Source organism: Pollachius pollachius (genome assembly GCF_949987615.1).
Source record: "Pollachius pollachius genome assembly, chromosome: 19".
NCBI lineage: Eukaryota > Metazoa > Chordata > Actinopteri > Gadiformes > Gadidae > Pollachius > Pollachius pollachius.
In genome coordinates this window covers 5,152,296-5,173,060 of record NC_136952.1, presented here as the reverse complement: position 1 = coordinate 5,173,060, position 20,765 = coordinate 5,152,296, and the positions used below count along the sequence as shown (strand labels likewise).

Sequence of the window (20,765 nt, the reverse complement as noted above, 5' to 3'; positions counted from 1 at the left end):
TTGCATCGGAAAGCCGAGGATCCGAGGAAGATAAGACGGGCGAGCTCAACATTCGCGGCAGCTTGTCTCGGATTTGCAGCTTGCCATTTAGGTCTTGAAATGCTTTTTTTGTTACTTGATTGAGGCTCTTGTTAGCTACCTGGGAACTGGGCCTAGGGAAAGTTTGTTAGCCATTATCGAAAACCGACTCGCAGTTACACCTTTGTTTAGGAACGCTAGGCGCAGGGGTGCTGTTCCACTCGTGTATTTTGGGGAGCTTTTCTTTGGTTATATTGATTTGGACAGCACCCAATGGCCCTTTTCCTTTTGTAGTTTTGCCTCCTGTTTGTGTTTCATTGATTACCCCAAGATCCGGGTTGAATTAACGACTTTAAGTTAACCAAAGACATCTGGTTTTATGTTGCCACCCCTTCCCCTAGCGGGGGGCGTAACAGTGTGCCTGAACCACCCGCTTCATTACCATGGTTGATTGAGGACATACACTCAAGTCATCCAGAAACGTCAGAATAGAAAGATATTCAGATGTCTTCAATGCAGTACCGTTGGTCTGTATCTGAAGACGTGGAGAGGTTTGCGTGTCCCTGTGGGTACGTGTTGTCTCGAGCCTTGTGCCCCTGGTAGGTTCTCCCATGGCAGAGTGGCCTCAGGTGAGGGGCCAGACAAAGAATGGTTGACAAAGACCCCATTAATATAAACAAGTGAGAGGAGAGATCCTGCATGGAGGAAGCCCGGGGCCCCCGTCTGGAGCCAGGCCCAGATGGAGGGCTCGGCGGAGAGAGCCTGGGTTTGACACAGAGCCCGGCAGGGCACAACCTGAAAAAGCAACATGGCACCCCCCTCTGCCTCCTGTTGGCCCAGCACCTGCAGGACCCGACCCGCTGGGGTCAGGTGTGCTGCCACATGGGTGGCACTGGCAGTGAAGGTCAGGGGTCTCGACAGACCAGACCTCTGTTCTCCTAAAGCGAGAGCTGTGCCCGCAGTGTCGGCAAGAAGTCAGTTTCGTTCCTGTTGGGTGTTGGCCTCAGTCAGGCTTGCGCTTTGTCACCAATCCTTTTTGTGATATACATGAGGCCATGACCCTCAGCAGGAATTCGGTCGATTGCCTACTCCGAGTAGGAAATGAATCTATAGCCCAAGTTTAGGTGTTCACGTGCCTCGGGGTCTTGTTTGCGATCGAGCGTGGAATTGGCTGTAAAATCTGAGCAGTGGGGGTGGTATTGCGTTAGCTTCTCCGCACCGTTGTGATGCAGGCCAATGAGCCTTTTGCTGGCTCAGATGCAGCAAACCTTTCTTAGGCATAACTGCAAAGTCATTTGTGGCAATGGAAGTTGGGTCCCCTCAAATCAGAAACCATCCTGGTAAGATCCCATCAAGTCCCCTTTCTGAACTGCAATTGTGCACAACTTCAACTGGGGAGGTTGAGACACCGTAGGGCTTCCAGATGTATGAGAGGAATGTTGAAATGTGCTCCATGGTTCTCTGATGCAAGACCGAGGTTGTGTTCCAGTTGCCGAGGGGAAGAGCCCGCACATTTTGCCCCTGACATTTCACCTCAGGGGAAACCCCGACACCATCTTGAAGGACATTCAAATTCATGTAACTGACATTGCGACAGCCTCTTAAACACTTGGTCCCTTCTGAGGGGGCACGTCTACAGAACTGTAGACTTCAGACAGCACAGAACCCTAGCATGCCTCTCTGGTCACTCAGACCACACCCCTAACGGTAAGACAAAACACATGTGATATAGATGCATAGTACAGGAAAGTAGTGGAAAAGTGGGAAGAAAAGAGATCTGAACACAACCCTGGAGTATGTTTTTAATATGTACATGAAGCTATACTTTTAACGACAAAGCATTCATTACTTGTTCAAACTAAACCATGAATTAGCCCATGTACCAACACAAATCCTTACTAATTAAATCAACATACACCTGATAGGTGTATGTTGACTTTATTAGTAAGGATTTTTGTTTTGTTGAGGTGGATAGGTGACCTGATAGGGTGACCTATCCACCTCAACCAACCATTAGGCCTAAATGATGGCCCAGTACACAAAGGAAAAAAAATAATCAAGACTTACAGTTCGCAGTTTCTTCATGGTTCAATTGTGATACTCACAGAATAGCAGTTTCTTCTTTGTGACCTGTGAAGCAGTGAAAAGATTGTTTTAGAGCTCAAATGAACCACTGCAGAACCAGTGGAATTGAAAAATGCAAGTGTTTTAATTAGAGTATAATCCAATGAAAGAATTGTTGTTTGAAAGTTTTCCCATTTATCTACAAAGCCCAATTTCCCAATCTTACTTCCATATTAATAAACTGTACAAAAGTTCTGTTTCACAAACAAGTTTGTGCAACTCTGTCGCTCTGTCACCTAAAAACACAGGCATTGTATGGCGTAAATTCCCAGCCTTTTGTACACTTCATGGTTTGAATGAGGTCGAGCTTCAATTCCATGAGTTTCTACAACCACTGTCCTAAAGAGCGCTGCTCATGACAGATTGGGGGATGTTAAAATAACATTTCAATGCAATCATTTTCATGCTAGCAGGCACGCAAATCAATGAGGGAATATTATTTTTATTAACCAACATATCATTTTCAATCAATTGCTTCAGGAATAGAAGACTAACAGATTAAAATGTTAATTCAAATACTGAAAAAAATCCTTCAGATCAAGGGATTAAGCAAAACATTTTTCCAGAGCATCAGTCTCTGAAGACTTCTCAAAACAGCCCAAACAACCAGCTCATGGGCAGAGCCGCCTACATACAATAGGCCCATGACCACATAAAAATACTAATGGAAAAACAGTTTAGACCAATTACATCCAGACTTAAATTGTTTTACTCAAGTAATCCCAGAAGCAAAATACACCCTACTCACAGCAGGTCCAGATATAGAAGGCCTTGTCAGTTTTACTTCGAAAGTATTCGTAACCTTGCGGTTAACCTGGAAAAAAGGTTTGTCATTAATCACTCATAACCGTTAGCCTAAAAATGCCAACGTTCTGGATTAATTTGTAAAACCATATCAATCTTACCGTATGTTGCAGACAGCTACGTCTGAACGGTGGCGGGAAACGACCCTGTTTGGATCACTGAACTTAAGCAAACACAGCGCGAGCCGCACCAGGTGAACTCATTAGAGCGGGGACCTAATTAATAAAACGACGTGCAGGTGCGGCCCCTCGCGTTGCCATGGTTACAGTGAGATACTCAATTTCACCTATAGACCTGCAAAAAAACAAGCCACGCAATGCCACTCAAATACAAAGGATAAGTATCATGATACTATTTCGTCTGCTGATTAAGATATTTAACATGATGCAATGGGCTGCTCAGATTGGATGGGCAATTAAAATTGTGGGCAACATGTATGTAATTTCTAACTGGAACACGAATTAGTGACCTGATATATAATAATACAAGAACATAAATGGAATATGAACAGAAATATAGTGGCTCCTTAAAGAGAAAAACATTAAAACAACTTACTAAACCATGCAAAGAAAAGTCGAAACGAATTGTTTTGTTTGTTTCTACATATGGTTATTTAAATGGCAGTGACTTGATGCATGCTTTAGAAATCCCCTGTCTTTCTAAAGTGCAGCTTTCCAATTAGCGTATTCCGTCTTGGAAAAGACCACATCTCTGGGGAAGGGGGAGCAGAAGCATGCATCTAGATTTGTTAGGTATTCCGTCCACGGCCGTGATCGATACCAGCTCGGATTCAACCAACGGGACGTCAGTGCTTTGAGTACTGGCTGGGGTGGTTAGTGGTTTTCAGCAGCAGAAGCTGCACTGCTGACTGCACTGTGTTGATGCATAGTGGGCCTGTTACTGCTTCATCTTTCCGAAGGCACCGGCTCGAGGCTTTATGGCGCAAAATAAAGTTGATCGTTTAGGTGGGCGGCAGTCGGCAGACCAGAGGAAAGATTTGGGTGGCCATTGCCCATTGCCCCTGCCCACTTTTAGAACCGGCCCCGGTCCGTCATCTAATCTAGACTTCATGGTAGTGAAATGATGGGTTCATGATCAGACCAATGTGGTGCACTGTGGGGTCCGTCCATCTTCTAACCAAGACTTTACGGCAGTGAAACGTGTTGTGAAACGTGTTGGGTCCATCGTCTAACAAAAACGTTAACAATAAAATCCCGGTAGGCAGATTTGTGCAAAAATATACTGAGAGTCCATGGAACCACAGCTAATTATGATAATCAATACTCCATACGCCATATCATTTCATAAACATCTCCAATCCAAAGGGAGCCCCGATCCGATCAACATGCAGCCCTGCAATGAGTGCAATGAGTTGAACCAGGGTACGTGTCCCCTCTGCCAGCTGATACAGAATCTCTGCTCAGAGCAATGAATGGGACCATCCTCAGGCAATTCAGCCCAACCAAGTTATCATTATACAAAAACTAATCAAACACTGTAAAGCAATAACAATTTTAAGTTAATTAGAATCCATATTGGACACTAAATCGACAGTGGCAAAATAAGTCCACTGTAACCATTAGAGATCCCTGACAATGTGCTGGCTCAATGGACGCACCTGTGCCTTAGAGAAAGTCCTTCACAGACAGACAGGCGAAGCCAGGTCGCCAGTACATTAGGACAGAGCCTCACTTTCTCCTGCAAGAGATCATCAAATAAGAGATCATTTATTTATTCACATAAATAATATATATACCTACAGAATACTTCCCTGCTGTAAGATACTTTGATACATTATAAGCATTGTTCAGGTTCATACCATATGAGAATCCATTTGACTGGCAACTCATTATTAAGTCATAATGTATTCAATGTCAATGTGGTTCATTTTGTATTATCATTAGTGTATCTGTAACTATATGTTGTTTTGTTATTTGTCAAATGCTTTGGTAATAGTGTTTCATCATCCATGCCAATAAAGCTAATTAAATTTAAATGAAAAGAGTCAGAGACAGATAGTGAGAGAAAGAAAGACAGAGAAGAGGAGAGGAGAGAAGTGAAACAGTATACTGTGTCGCAGTGTGTCAGTATCTAGTGTATTAAAACAGTGTTTTGGTGTTTGTGTGTGTGTGTGTGTGTGTGCGCGCGCGTGTGTAGCCAGTAATTGGAAACATCCATCTTTTGAGAAAAACACGTGCACGACATGAAAGTTAAGAGGAGCAAGGATACTACAGAGAAAGAGCGAGGGGGAGGGCGCGAGAGGCGGAGAGTACATAGGGAGAAAGAGGGGGTGAGAGAAGTCAGAGAATTACATAGAGAGAGATGGAGTAAGGGAGTGACGCAGAGACTACAGAGAGGGTTAGGGCGAGAGAGGACAGACTTGCTGTGAGAGCGAGAGAGGCAGCGAGACTATAGCGAGAGGGTGAGCAAGAGGAAGAGACTGACTTGGTGAGGCGGAGAGACGCAGACAACAGAGACGGCAGAATGAGACCACAGTGCCATCTACTGGTCAACGAGGCAAAGCATAACGTTACAGCAGCTAACCTGGTGTTAACCTGGTGGTCAGTGCTGGTCTGTCCGTATTAACTGTGGTCTTGACAAACATACAGGTTTTGTAGCACACTTAGTTTGATTAACAGGCCAGAGATATTCAAACCTGGTTCAACCATTCCTCCGCATTGGATGTAGATTGTTTATCCCCATGGATCTATTAGTACTGTCCTAATGAACTATTTTACCCAACAAAGAAGAATGCACATCAAAGCGTTTATTGAATGCTCATTGCTTCCAAAAACACACACAAAACAATTGATCAATCATTATATGATATCTCACAAATGTTACACTCTGTAAATTCTACACATAGAAAAATATAAAGATCTTGACAACACCACCACATGGTAATGCCCTTTGACTGGTCCTTCATTGGAGCATGTGTCAAACTAATTACAAAACATGTTCTTTGGCTTGATTGGTTACAAAAACACGAGTTCAGTCTGATGGTCATTCAGAAGCGTATGTTTTACATCCCTTGACGTCTCTGAGGAGGATGATTTCAGTCCCTTTAATCTGGTTCAACATCTGGATGTGCTTACAAAGTGAACTGATTCAATATCTGGATCAGCCAACTGGTTAAGCATCTGGAAGTCAACTGGTTCAATGTCTGAATATGTACACAGTGGACCTGTTCAACATCTGGATCGGCAAACTGGTTTAACATCTGGATGTTTTATCAGTTTAATGGTTCTGCATCAAAATGGAAGGATATATTTGATCAAGATTAAATCTAGAAAAATAAATTATTCAATTGAAAATCTGAAATAAAGTCTGCAGTAACAGCCTTATTTACAATTATGTATAAAATTACAAAAACTAGCAACACTTTTTGATGCCCGGTGGAATAAAATTGTATGCAATTTGTGTCAGGTATGTGACATGATACCAGCATGGAACTACGGTAAGTAGTATAGGTCTGCCAGCTAGTTATTATGCTATACAATACTTCGGCTAACTAGCTGTGGGTTAGCATTGTAAGAACAGCTTCTGCTGTTCTTTCAGCAATAGCTGTGTGATGTCATGCAATATATTTGCTTCTGCTAGCTAGTTGAGGGTTAGCATCGTTCTAGTTATGTATATTGTAGGGATCTACATATTAACAATCCCTTTTAAAGCACATTTTGATGATTTGATTGTTTGGGTATTAACCATATGGCTTGCTGTGAATGTTCACTCGGCAGACTCTGGAGGACGAGATGGTGGTTCCGCCTTCCTCTTCTTCCTCTGCTGAAGATCCTGTTCAGGCTGTCAGTCCCAGGATATGGTTAATATGTCCCTGAGAAAAACAGACCCAGCCTTTAAATGTCTTTAGCACAGAGTTGAGCAATTACCTTTAATAGGTTAATTTGAACCATTTAGTCCTTCAATATAAATTGGGTGATGTGTTTTGTGCTGAATGTTATCGCTTCCATGATCGTCCTCACGATGGCAGGCTAGCTCCCCATATAGCAGGAACCTAGCACTAGCAAATACGAACAGATCAAGACATAAGTCGGTTGATCTATGGGCTAAAGTGGTGTGTGTTGGCCATTATGGTATATATTAGGCTGCAGCGGTATGACTGAGAGAGATCTGTACTCACCGGTTCCCCAGCCAGGCAGCGGGGGCAGCATTGAGAAGTAAGCTGCGTCTGAAACAGAGAATTACTTAGAGAACACACACCAAACATCCTAGTTCACGAGCTGGTCAGCTGCGTGAGTGAGTGTGTGTCTCACCATGCTGGTGGCGTGTGTTTGTTGATGCTCAGGTTGTGGGGCTCTGGGTGGGGGGGGCGTCCAGGAAATTTCCATGGCAACGTCCGTCCTCTGGGGACACACTGCTGGTCCAACACACACACGCTTCTGGAAAACACAACAACACATAACATCAGATAAACAACATAAAAAATAAAAATACAGTCACAACATTAAACAAACATCATTAAATACATATTAAGGTACACAATATGAAGGAATTCTGTACAGGGTATTAAACACAAACTGTTACTCTTATCAATTATTATGTTAATTTGTGTACCACAAAGTCACTAAACAACATGAATTAACATTAGATCACAACATCAAATATGCAACCATTGTCCATTAAAACCGATCCCATACAAACAATAAAGAGAAATAGAGACGGAAAAACCATGGAAAAGATATAAACTGAGAGAGAGAAAAGAGTGAGACTGACTGATATAGAAACAAAAACATAGTGACATGGTTAAAAACCGTAATAAAAAGGTGAACCAGGATTTGCGACAGACAGATACAGACAGAGTGAGCAGTATACGAAGAGGCAGACAGCGGGGTCTTACTGCCAGGCCGCTGGTCCAGTTTGCCGCCGCCTCGCAGCGTCTCTTCTGGGGTACGGGATGCAGCATGGCTCCGGTGGTCCGCAGTACACCGCTTCTAATCTGGAGACCCCGGACAAGGAAGCGATCAAGACTGCGTCTCAACACAACCGGCCCGTCTCTAGATAATAAATAATAATACTCTGGGTCTGTTAGATGAAGAAGATCCTTTTGTTAAATACTACTATATTATGAATAGTATTACTTGTCTTGTATTCCAGGGTCTGCTCTTCTTTCAAACGTCCTTCTGTTGTTTATCACGATTACAAGTCACCTGCTGTGATAACACCACTTCCTGTAAAACCTTCAAAGTAAAGCATGCCTGCTGAGTGCTGTACATTTTAACGATTGATTGGTTTTAATATATGCTCATATCAACCTCTACCTTAATTTCTATTGTCTGTGCAAGAGGTTTTTAAACATGGTTAATAAGAAACTATGTTAAAAAAATAATAATTTACTTTTTATTATCGGGAAACTTTAACTTTGAAAGTAGGACACGAACAAATGGGCCCTAACTGATGCAAGCTTGTAAACTCTCCGGCTCGCGGAAACCGCGCTCACTGTGTCCTTCAAACACCAACCTAAACTCATAAATCAACCCCGGTATCGCGAGATTAAAACATTATGGTCAAGACCAAACAGTGTCAGGGAAATAAACGTAATATTCGCATAACTTTAACCATTTTAGCTATAACTTAACTTTTCCCATTTAACTTTTTTATGCCTGGTCCGCATTCAATGATTGACTATGGGCTGAACTTGTCTACTGAATAAACATTAATGCTTTATACTGATATCAACTAACAGCCTGTTTTATCTTTCAGACTGATTACACTTCAAAATAAAAGTGCTTAATACATGCATAAGCACTGCTAGAAAACAGAATGGAAATACTCATCATCCAACTCTTTATTCTGATGTGATGTCACAATTACATGTAGGCCTACATATTACAAATGCATGAAACTCAACCTTATTTCAATAGACTACAGTATTGAAACAATTACACACAATAATTGCATACAAATAAAATAATAACCATTGACAGGACAAGCTACTTATCTAACTACATTGTGATAATAAGTTGCCCGAGACAGTGATAGATATTGTAATTGATTAACAAAGTAAAGTAATAGCTTTCCATATTATTAAAAGCTTATATATGAAGGAGTGTAGCTAGATTAGCTAGTAACTATTATGGCTAGATTAGCTCGTAACTCCCGGCTCGCCGAGCAGAGTCTTGGCTCCATTCTGCCACTCCAGAACACTGTCCAGTGGACAGAGTCCTTCCTGTCAGAGGGCAGAGATAAGATGTATCAGACATAACCCAGAAGATAAGAGCTGTGTTCAATTTGGTTCACTTGTTCCCTTATTCCCTAATGTCCTATAAAGTCAACATTGACTATATAGTACATTATTTGGGGAGTAGGGTTGCCAATTTTCTATGGACCAAAAGAGGGACAAAAGATGTCATCCTAGTCGAACGCCATCTTTTGGCCTGTGTGGTGCCATGGCGGTGGGGGTATGTTCTTGGTGTTGAATATACACAGTACATTTATATTCTTTCTTTTTTTAATCCATATTCGCAGGTTTATCCTTGATTACACATGCCAAACTGACCAAACAGGTTTGCAGGTATTGGCGTATTTAAACTACAACTGACGTGAACCTATAACCCATGACGTGATCAGAACAACTCCTGTTGTATCAGAACGAGTATTGTAAGAGTTACGTCTCTTTGATCAGAGTAGAGTAGGGAGGTCCCTTATGGGACAAAAAACAATTTGGCTCGGGGACATCCCGGCTAATGTGGCACAGTGGAGAACCCTAGGAAGATGTAAGGCGTGGAATATGGGGAGTTGGGTCAATTTATAACGCGCTTGAAACCTTAGTGAGGTTATAGGTAGGTTGAGGTAATAGGTTGCAGGAGTGTAATGGTGAGGTCATGCTAAGGGCAGGTTGGTAGTTGGAGGGTCGAGGGGGGCTACCTGGTTAATGAGCTTCTGGTCTGCTCCATAGCCCACCAGCAGCTCTATCAGTTTAACACCGTTGACCCTCACAGCATCATGAAGAGGACTGTCACCTTCCTGAAATAAAATACAAGCTATTGTGCTTTTGTGTGTCTGTTTAAGTGTGTGTGTGTATGAGTGTGTGTGTGTGTGTGTGTGTGTCTGTTTAATCGTGTGTTTGTGGTTCTGTTTAATCGTGTGTGTGTGTGTGTGTGTGTGTGTGTGTGTGTGTGTGTGGAGGTGAACTAAGATATATGTATAAATAGCTGTTTATTCATATTTATCGATAGTTTATAAACAGTGGCCAAGCAAACTGTATATTTATAAATCATTTGTACATGTGTGTAGATGTGTGTGTGTGTGTTTTTACCTTGTCTACAGCGTTTATCTCGGCTCCACAGCGAATTAAATACTCAACGAAGTCGTAATGACCAATTCTCACCGACACGTGGAGAGGTGTACTGTCCATCTACACACACACACACACACACACACACACCGACTAGTGAGCGATGAGTTTAATCCTAATCCTAATACTCCTAATCTATGAGTTTAATTTCTTTATCTAATCTATGTGTAGCATATTTAGTAATCTAATCTATGAGTTTAATTTCTTTATCTAATCTATGTGTAGCATATTTAGTAATCTAATCTATGAGTTTTTCATTTTCTTACATTCATCGTGCCATGTTGCATCATCATCCACGTCCTTGTTTGAACATTCTCTATTTTTGTATCAGACACTGTCATCCATGTGTCATGCATATATCTTGTTATGAATTAGGTTGCCTCTGCTTAGCTGTTTTGTCCTTCACACCGGGGGCGTGATCTGCCCTTGAACAGACTGAGCTGTGTGTATCTGAATCAAGTTTGACTCTCTATTCGGGAGATACTGCCTTGTGTCACAATGGTTTCCAGGCGTGCTTTTTCTTACAGAAACGATCCAGAACCGGAGAACTCCGCCACATTAGGCGACAGATAGAGAAAGAGCACTTAACGCATGCATTTCATGTTATCGAAAGAGTTTCAGTTTCAATCTTACATGAGAGTTTAGTTTATCTGTGAATTTAATTCCTGCTCATCTAATCCACAAATCTATCTGTGTTAAGGTGTGTATACCTTGTCTTTATCGGAGGTAGCGGCTCCGTTATCCAGGAGGAGCTCCAGGACGGACAGGCAGCCCCCCCTACAGGCAGCATGGACACATGACGAGCCCAGCTTCCCCAGCATAGGGGAGAGGAGGCGAAGGGAGCGCAGAGGAGGGGAGGGGACAAGATAAGAGGGGACGAGGAGGAGTAGAGAAGACATTTAGCCTAATAAGTTTAATATCTAATAATGTAATGTAATCTACTAGTAATTGTATTAGCAATAGAACCTTGTCCCTCATGTGGACGTCAGCTTTAGCCTCCACCAGTCTCCGGGCGACCTCTATGTGACCCCGAAAGCACGCTTTGTGGAGACCGGTCCTCTGGAACTAAAGGAGATCACTGCCTTGTTACCCTGAACAACTCAACGGCTTGCACTCACTGATACTGATGATTTTCTCAACGTTACCTGCCAAAGTGTCATCGCTATCTGCCATTGGCTGGTGGCGTGTGTTCATTTTGGACGCTGCCTCTGTGGCAGTGGCTAGGCCTGCTTGCACTGTATGGCTCATGCTAGCCCTCTGTGACTTTTATCAACGCCATATGCAATCATACACTGCTAATATAGCTAGCCCATTCTACCGGATGTGTTGCTAATATTGCTAGCACTGAATAGCGAGCATTACAATAAGTGTGCGGCTATTGTGGCTTGCAGTGTGTGGCAAATATGCTAGAATGTGTGGCTAATGATACTAACCCTCAGTGACCAGCCAAGCTAGCTGTGTACGGCTCATATTTCTATCTTCCAATGACCATCCTTGCTAGTATTGTGCGGGCTGGTGTTGCTAGCGATGTATGACTAGTTGGGTTTGGGAGCTTTGTTGGTGTTGCCTGGTAACCCACGTTGTCCTGGGAATTAATGTCTCCTCCATCCTTGAGGAACTTCTCGATCACAGGCAGCTGGTTATGCTCACAGGCCTTGAAGAAGTCATCCTCATCCACATAGTAGGGCTGGGAAGAGAGGGAGAACCTTCAGAGCTGCTACCTGTAGTGAAGCCCTATGAGGCTGTAACTGCATGGAAATTATTCAGCTGTACAAAAATAACTGACATGAAGTAGTTCTAGAACAACCTTTAGTGCCTACTAGGGTTAGGGTTAGTAAATGGTAAATGGTAAATGCATTGCATTTATATAGCGCTTTTATTCAAAGTGCTTTACAATGTTGCCTGACATTCATCCATTCATGCACACATTCACACACCGACGGTGGAGTCAACCATGCAAGGCGACAGCCAGCTACAGTAGGCTACGTCAAGTGGCCTACCAGCAGCGGTGCAGTGGCAGGGATGGGCTTTGAGGCAGGAGTCTTCCTCTCTCTCTTCCTCTTCCTCAGCAGCATGATGTTGTTGAGGTCATCCAGCGTCTCCAACACCAGCTTCCCTGCCTTGTCGGTCTGGAGAACAATCTCTACATGATGCCCGTCTTTTTTTTGACATCAGCTCATTTACATTACATTTAAACCGGGAATGAATCATGATTCTGAGCCTGGATATAGTATAGTCCTAAATGCTTGATGAAGAAGTAGTAGTCATGTGACCACTGGAGGAAGATATGTAACGAGTGGAGGAAGATATCACAGTCATGCGACTAACTGTCTGACAGAGGGGCCTCCATGGAGGACAGGGGGGCCACCAAGGCGAAGAGAGGAGCCAACCTGTCTCACCTTCAGGTTGATGACAGTGTCTAGGTCTGTCTCGGTGCCCCTGGTCGTCGTCTCTCCTTTCTCCTGGGTCACTGATAGCTCGTACCCCCCGTACTGCAGAGAGAGAGGGAGAGGGAGATGGAGCTGGAATGATTAAGGGATGATAGAGGAGTGACAGAATGATTGAGGGCTGACAGGGAATGACAGAAACATTACGGATGTCGACACTTTTTATGACTGGCTCCTGTTCGGAAAGATGAGACCTCCTCCTACACAGGAATGTTGTGTGTGTGTGTGTGTGTGTGTGTGTGTGTGTGTGTGTGTGAGTGTGGCCGACAGAGGAGGGGAGTGTTGGTATGAGAGAGAATCTGGGTTATGTTAGGAAGAGCCATATATCTTGTATTACTAGTATACACTTTCACCACAACAGCAATATGGATAGACGGATAGATAGATAGATAGATAGATAGATAGATAGATAGATAGATAGATAGATAGATAGATAGATAGATAGATAGATAGATAGATAGATAGATAGATAGGTAGGTAGGTAGGTAGGTAGGTAGGTAGGTAGGTAGGTAGGTAGGTAGGTAGGTAGGTAGGTAGGTAGGTAGGTAGGTAGATAGATAGATAGATAGATAGATAGATAGATAGATAGATAGATAGATAGATAGATAGATAGATAGATAGATAGATAGATAGATAGATAGATAGATAGATAGATAGATAGACAGACAGACAGATAGCAACAGGTGGACGTGTCTATATTGATGTAACTTTATTGGTGAGAAATCAGGTTTCAAAGAGGTGGGAGGTCAGGTACTTCGAAGAGGTTAACAGCGCCCAGACACTGAGTAACCTTCACACACATGCACACACGTACACATCACACACCTCTCTCTCTCTCTCTCCCTCTAGTGTCAGCAGGCAGCTGCCAGTCTGACCTCAGTTAAAACACAAATAGACGTAACTACCTTAAACGCAGTCCTCTGCTTACCGAAAACACCCCATCTTCGTCACACCTGCTATCCTCATCCTCCACTTCGTCCTCTATCCCGTCCCCCGATGTCTCCCATGTCAAGCCAAGATCTGACCTGCCAACCAGATCACACTAGATGCAACTTCTTAAACCGGATAACACAAGATTACACCAGAAAAAACATGATCACAGCAGATTCAATTAAACACATCCGGACCACACAAGATCACACCAGATCCAACAGAACCTCACCATTACATCACACCACATTAAACTAGATAAACCAGATGGTTACATTCTGTGTGAGTTAAAAATATGTAAAAAATGTCCAAACTGTGTTTTCACCATTTCAGACTTCCAGATCCAGTCAAGACACACTTTGTAAGTGTCTTTCCATTCCAATAGAAGGATGGATTGGATTAAATACCCGACCAGAATAAGAATGGAAAATCATGTAAATAATATGAATAATAGCATTAGTAATACCCATTTCCAAAGAAAGAGATCTTACCTTTGTGTGCCCATCCTGACAGTGTGAAAAATTATCTGAATGGTGAACCACCTCTCTCTGTCTTAAAACCTCTCTCCTTCCCTCTTACCCTCTCAGTTAACCTCGCTCCCTTCTGCTGACCCTCTCTCTTAACCTCTCCTTTCGTCCCTCTATCGTTCTCTCTTAACCTCCCCACCTCTCTCTCTCTCTCTCTCTCTCACTCCGTTTTTCTCAATTCAATTTATAATAGAATTATTGGCAGGGGAAATCAATATTTACTTCAACAAAGCAGTGTAAAAACGAGGCCTAAGCAAAGGAAAATAAGATTGTTGACTTAAAATAATCGACAATATAAACATTGTAATATATGAAAAACTAAAGTTGATTCTTCTTGTTGCTCTTCTTCCCCTTGTCATGTTCTTAGTCTTCTTGCTGTTAAATGTTTTACAAGTAAGAGACCGGGTCTGTTAACTGGTTTACAAGTAAGTGACCGGGTCTGTTAACTGGTTTACAAGTAAGAGACCGGGTCTGTTAACTAGTTTACAAGTAAGAGACGGGGGACTGTTAACTTGTTTACAAGTAAGTGACCAGGTCTGTTAACTGGTTTACAAGTAAGAGACCGGCTCTGTTAACTGGTTAACAAGTAAGAGACCGGGTCTGTTAACTGGTTTACAAGTAAGAGACCGGCTCTGTTAACTGGTTTACAAGTAAGGGACTGGGTCTGTTAACTGGTGAACACAGCTCATAGGAAGTAAGACGCTGGAAATTGTGTTTCAATTCATGATATATACATTTCATCTATATTTATATATATATATATATATATATATATATATATATATATATATATATATATATATATATATATATTTGTTTTTCCATATATATATTTAACCAGTCCAATGGACAGATGAACAGATAAACAGACATACCTGCCCAATAGAGACATATGTTTAACATGTCCAGTGAACAGATGAACAGATAAACAGACAGACATTTTTGTTCAGGATTGTAGGCCTAGGCTATTAATAGCTGCCATCGTCCTCAGCATCCCCTGCTGGTGGAAAGTTTGACCTGCAGAGAACCGGTCTACACACAGATAGACAGACTTGCAGAGACAGACTGACAGAGTATAAAAGAGAACAGGACGTTATGTAACAGCTGGCTATTCCTTACATAACCCAGTCTCTCTCTCTCTCTCAGCAACACTCCCTTTCTCTGTTGGCCGGCCGGCCACCAACACGCACCGCATGCACACAACACACACACACGCACACATAAATACACACACACTTGGACTAGTTTCTCGCTCCCTCTCTCTGCTGGAAATCGAAATGTGTTTGGGATATTTGTTGTCATGTGATCTCTTTGGACCAATAATCTGCTGTTAAACGTAATTCCTCAAATGTATCCTCCTCCCAACCTGTTCTATTTTTCTATTCTATTCTTGTCTGTTTTTTTTCTATGGGTAAATCTGTCTATAGTTCTGTCAGTGGTCTGCTTTATCTCTCATGTCAGGCCAGATTCAAATTAATATTTATATTTGAAGCGAGTGAATAAATACAGCCTTCTACTACATTCACACTTTGTGTACTTTGCTCGTTCTGATATTGGTTGGTCTTTGTTTGTCTGTGCTTTTGCTAGGCTGAACAAGTTATGTGAAAGTTGCTACGTCTGCTTGAAGCGAAACATTGTTTACTTGTTTTCTTGCCAGCCACATATTTCAGAGAGCCAATCAGAGACAGGCAGGGAGAAAAACAATCAGCAAGATTGAGGATAATGCATTAATTCATGCAAAAATATATCAGTTTGGGAATCTCATACATTTCCTGACCCCCCACTATGGAACATGTTCCAAAAATATTTAAAGGTTAATGTTTATTACCCCTAGCCCTCAGCTTAGCTTCCCTTAATTTAATTGTGTCAGAGGAATGTTTTTTGCTATTTTCCTTTCAAGTTTCTATTATATGTTGTAACGGTCTTCACATTTTGATACTGCAATCTTTGCCAGGTATTTTTGCCAAAAAAAAAACAAGCACAGGTCAATGAACAGTATTATATGAAGTAATTTTGAGAATGCAAGGCTAAAGAAACTTGAACAATATAAATCTTTAGAGTTTATTTAGGGAAGATAATAGGAGCAGTCTTTCATTGCAATACAAAAATATCCGAAACCATTGGTACATCAACTTCCTATGAACCCATAAAATACATTAGCAATGTGGGCTTTTAGCTCAGTGGCGACTGGCCAGCCATAACAATGACCCTTTGCCCTCAGACATTGCTAAGCAACCCACTCTGGCCCTCCAGAAGTTGACCAAAAATGGATGCATCTTGCGAACTTCCACAGTGATATAATTCACAAACACGTAAAAGTTTCAGAACCAAAGCCTGGGTCAATAAAGGAAAAGTACTTCTACAAACAACCTCACTTCATCCATTTCAATCAATTTCTCCTTCAATCCATCCCTCTTTCATTCTCTCTCTTTCATATTCCTCCCTTTCAATCTCTGTCCCCTGTATTGACGAAACATCGATAAGAATCTGTTAAACTGCACAGCTGAGTTTTCACGCAACTCAATCTCTCCCCTTTACAACATTTATCTTTCCTATTTTAGCATTATCAATAAAAAACGTATGACATTAAGTGCAATGAAGGTAAAACCTTAAAAATGTATGCATATTCAGCTAAAAGTGTCAACAGCTTCTACATACTTTTGAGAAACATGCAGAACCTAAATATTCAGCTTCAGGGATATTTAACCTCAAAACAGCATCCAAACTCCACTTAACCTCATTAATATGGAGCGCAGCCTTGATTCATTGTCAATGCTTCTCAAGCTTAAAATAAACACTTATTTAAACAGGTGATACTTTAACATTTAGCAAATCAATAAAGAAAAGAGGATATTATATCACTCAACTGGCTAACAGTGGACATAACGGACTACAGGCTAGCTAACTGCGGTACAGAATTCCCTCAGTGGCTTCCCAGCTAGCTAACGGACTAAAAGTGGAGCTTACAGCAGGCTAGCTGACCATTACAGGCTAGCTAACTGACTTTCAGTCCTGCAAACTAGCTTACAGACCAGCCTACTAGCCAAAAGCCCAGCTAACTGCAATTGAGACTATGCTCCTCTATGCAAATTAAATACAGACTGGTATCCTATTCCACTAGCCGCTAAATGGAAGCCGATGACATTAAGATTAACATAGCCCAGGCTACGATCCCCATGCTTAAGGCTACACCAATCGCTAATACATTGTAGACTACATTCACCACTAGCATTTTCTAGGCTACAACCACCACTAGCTTGATCTAGGCTATGATCCCAGCATACTGAAGTCTACAAACAACATTTTTTAGGCTACAATCACTAGTAACATGTTCTAGGGTACAACTAAATTTAGCATGTTCTAGGTAATGATCACCACTAGCATGCTGTAGCCTACATGTTCAAATTCAGAGTCCCACTCAACGGAAACTATGGCATGGTTAGAATAAAGTGCAAAGGATTAAAGGACAATGTCACATTTCGTGTTTGAATAATGTCGATCATGTACCACATGAATCAACATTTTCCCGCCCGACTTTTTTCTGGCCTGGGCTGGTGTGTACATTTCTGCACATCTTGATGGAGGGTAAGGCACTAATTTTGGATTTGGGCTTATAGATTACAGCATATGTTAAGGCACTCACATCGTCAGGTTTGACGAAGGGCATCTTAACAGTTTGGAACACATCCTGTTCAGTGAGACGATGCTGCTTGGTAAAACCAACTTCCGCAAGACATAGTATTGTCTAAACCCAATCGTCCATTAGAATACTTTGGAATATATTTTGAATACCAAGGCATTGATCTTCGCAGAGAGCTTGAGGAATACTTGAGGGTGAAACTGTGCATATCGCTGAGCATTAGATGCAAGGGGCCGAAGGTCAGGAGTTAGCAATACAAAGTAAGGTGCAGAAGGTCAGTAGTTAGAACTAGAAGTAAGGTGCAGAAGGTCAGTAGTTAGAACTAGAAGTAATGTGCATTCAGGAGGGCTTATCATTTCCTGCAGGTCATTCTTGTTTTCATTTCTGTAACATGTGCAGGTGAAACCTAAATCAACTCATGTTAGTCTTCATTGCTGTGATGCAATAGGGGAGAGTAACGGAAAGCTCTTCATCAAAGCCTGTGTGACCTCTACGAGGTCCAGGGTGCTTTGAAGGGGGTTCTGCAGTCACCAGTAGGGAGCGCTGTTCTCTATGCGACCCCAGCTCTGCCACCCTGGGAAGACTCCGATCGACGTCCTAGGGCTTCCAAACTGATCACACTCTGCGTACCTCCCTCCTTCCAGCTTCTCCACCACCTCCTCCAGCCCTCTGGTCTTGGGGCTAGGGTCTGGCTCCGGCTCGGAAGGGACCAGACAGTAGTTGTTGCCATGGTTATTGTCCCAGAAGATCTCGTCCTGAGCCTTGTAACAGATGCAGAACTCAACCCGTTTGGAGGACTCCCCCACTGTGTCCGGTAGCGAGATGTCGAAGGAGAAAGTGTCGGTGTCGGGACAACCATACACGTTGTTCAGGTACAGACACGGAACATCCTGGAAGGAGATCCACAAGTCGAAGGTGATCCGGACTGACACTGACTTTTCAAAGCTGACGTTTTGGACCTTGATGGTACCGGAGAGAGAGCCGTCTTGGATGGAACAGTTCTCCAGGGAGACCTGCTGGGCTTTCAGGCGCTGGCGGAGGTCCAGGTAGTCTTCAAAGGGTGGAGTGAAGTCCAGGACAAGACCACTTGAGTCCAAGATGTCCAAACCTGTCAGAAAAGAAAGTGATTGGTAAGCACTGGACATGAACAACTAACATGAGAAACAACTCTTCATGTCGAATTGTATTCGAGAAATATCAGCTTTTTAAGTCCCGCTATAGTCCCTGAGTATTACAGTCTTACTGCTCTCTCTACTTTAGTCTGCTTAGCTGTTGTCTGCTTTAGCTGTTGTCTGAACAGCTAAAGACACTCCAGATAGTCTGTTAGGAGATTGTTGTCATGGTCACCAAATTATTTATATCGATCCAAAACTACGAATGACCTCCTCCCTGCGTATCAGGTGTCCCTCGTCCTGCCTGCGGATTGGCTGAAAGAATACCGAGACTGAACTACCTGTGTTTTTTTCTTGCCTCAGTCTGGCCAGGGCGCCCTCTATGTCCGAGAGGTGGAACTGCAGCTCAGCCAGGGGGTCTTCCTCCTTGTAGAAGATGATGTCAGCGAGGGCCAGACCATGAGCATCCGCAAACACCACCTGCTTCTTCCTGGGGGGCGCTGCCTTGCTGGAGGCCAACCTCCCGCCGCTGCTGGCCACGGGCGGTCCGGAGACCTCGTAACCGTGGTTACCGTTGGCGTGCCCGGGGGCTAGACAGGGCCGCAGATCCTGGCATCGTGGGTAAAGTGTGTTTGCCAGGCGGCAGTTGTCATAGTTACCAAGAAAGGAGCGCAGTGGCGGAGAGCTAGCCAGGCAGATTCTCATCGCCATGTCAACAGGCATCATGGGAGGGTTTGTCAGATGAAGAGCCCTACAGAAGAGGAGTGGGAAGAAGAAGAAGAAGAAGAAGAAGAAGAAGAAGAAGAAGAAGAAGAAGAAAGAAAGAGAATATTGAAATTGCTCTGTGACGAAACCTGTGTACCCTTAGGACTTCCTTGTTTCTATGTACGTATATTGGTGCTACTGTCCCATGTCTACCTGGTTCAGCATTGACCAAACATTGATAACACAGTAGATTTACAACAATATTACGTTTCTATATTACATTTAATCATACTATCGTAAGAGCTACATTGTTTTCAATGGAACCAAACTCTGGGTTCATATATTTGGGGGCTATGCGTGTCCTGCCAGTGTCAGAGGCCCTTCACCATCTTTACACTTAATTTGAAAAGTCGAACAACAGCGAATATTATACTTAAATATTTCAATTTTATCTATTTCAATAAGGTTATGTAATTCCTGTGTAATCAACGACATCCCGACCTGGGACGTTTAGCATAAATACGCTCAGAAAGCGTCAGAACAACGCCGAGTCTGAAGTTGCGCAGTTTTCGACTTTGTTGCAATCATGTCGCTGTCATATCCCGAAACCCACCACACATCTCACCTGGTGCAATGCATCGGCCACACGGTTGCACCGAATACAATTCAAGGAATCCTTCGATGTTCGCTCAACAAACGTGAGGAACAGCGGCCAGAACTTGTAGGCGTCTTTCCCATGCAGACACCTGGCTCTCATTCCAGCACACACCCCCGTCCAGCGGACCAACTCAGCCTAATGGCCCGTCCTCGGCTCGGCCAGTGCTCAGCGCTCCGCCCAGGTTGACTCGCTGTTACCCGGACATGACGAAACCAGAGAGGCGACGCTTTGGCCACCACGTACGCACAAGTCATTTATTGTATCGTTTTTTGTTATTTTCATATGGCCAGATGACGTTTTAAATTGCATGGTTGATTAATGCTCAACATTATCCCTGGGCTTGCAATGACTTTGTTTGTAGCTGTATTTGAGTGTCTTTATTTTCTTATTCAGATTATTTATTTTACTTTTCAAATGTACACCTATTTATATCGGTTATAAATTAATGTTCCTTTTTATTGTTTGATTGTATTATATATAGTTACTTT

The 20,765-nt window shown here is 42.8% G+C and overlaps 3 protein-coding genes across 3 annotated transcripts; all 3 read right to left on the bottom strand.

The window, feature by feature from the left end:
- Positions 1–5,729: 5,729 nt before the first annotated feature.
- LOC307090078 (uncharacterized protein) lies at positions 5,730–8,122 on the bottom strand. Its single transcript, XM_079756620.1, has 5 exons — positions 8,043–8,122; positions 7,802–7,900; positions 7,218–7,343; positions 7,085–7,132; positions 5,730–6,778 (listed from the first exon to the last, which is right to left on the bottom strand). The coding sequence occupies exons 2-5, from the start codon at positions 7,865–7,867 to the stop codon at positions 6,743–6,745; spliced, it is 276 nt and encodes a 91-aa protein (XP_079612746.1). The 5' UTR covers positions 7,868–7,900; positions 8,043–8,122; the 3' UTR covers positions 5,730–6,742.
- An 881-nt stretch (positions 8,123–9,003) lies between these two features.
- LOC307090215 (uncharacterized protein) lies at positions 9,004–14,140 on the bottom strand (the record flags this gene model as incomplete). The annotated part of the gene is made up of 10 exons (XM_079756789.1): positions 9,004–9,130; positions 9,829–9,927; positions 10,220–10,318; positions 10,969–11,067; positions 11,225–11,323; positions 11,838–11,945; positions 12,259–12,387; positions 12,658–12,750; positions 13,634–13,730; positions 14,127–14,140. The coding sequence occupies 10 exons, from the start codon at positions 14,138–14,140 to the stop codon at positions 9,047–9,049; spliced, it is 921 nt and encodes a 306-aa protein (XP_079612915.1). The 3' UTR covers positions 9,004–9,046.
- Positions 14,141–16,227: 2,087 nt separating this feature from the next.
- On the bottom strand, positions 16,228–20,430 carry ppp1r3cb (protein phosphatase 1, regulatory subunit 3Cb). The gene is made up of 3 exons (XM_079757441.1): positions 20,245–20,430; positions 19,256–19,665; positions 16,228–18,910 (listed from the first exon to the last, which is right to left on the bottom strand). The coding sequence occupies exons 1-3, from the start codon at positions 20,256–20,258 to the stop codon at positions 18,330–18,332; spliced, it is 1,005 nt and encodes a 334-aa protein (XP_079613567.1). The 5' UTR covers positions 20,259–20,430; the 3' UTR covers positions 16,228–18,329.
- Between the last annotated feature and the right edge of the window lie 335 nt (positions 20,431–20,765).

What these genes read in the sequence shown, in the direction of transcription:
- LOC307090078 (XM_079756620.1), bottom strand. Translation starts at nt 7,867, where the DNA reads ATGCTGCATCCCGTACCCCAGAAGAGACGCTGCGAGGCGGCGGCAAAC. An exon ending in ACTGGACCAGCGGCCTGGCA is followed by an intron (nt 7,344 to 7,801) that starts GTAAGACCCCGC and finishes TGTGTTTTCCAG; the next exon opens with AAGCGTGTGTGTGTTGGACC. An exon ending in AAACACACGCCACCAGCATG is followed by an intron (nt 7,133 to 7,217) that starts GTGAGACACACA and finishes TCTCTGTTTCAG; the next exon opens with ACGCAGCTTACTTCTCAATG.
- ppp1r3cb (XM_079757441.1), bottom strand. An exon ending in GAGGCAAGAAAAAAACACAG is followed by an intron (nt 18,911 to 19,255) that starts GTAGTTCAGTCT and finishes CTTTTCTGACAG; the next exon opens with GTTTGGACATCTTGGACTCA.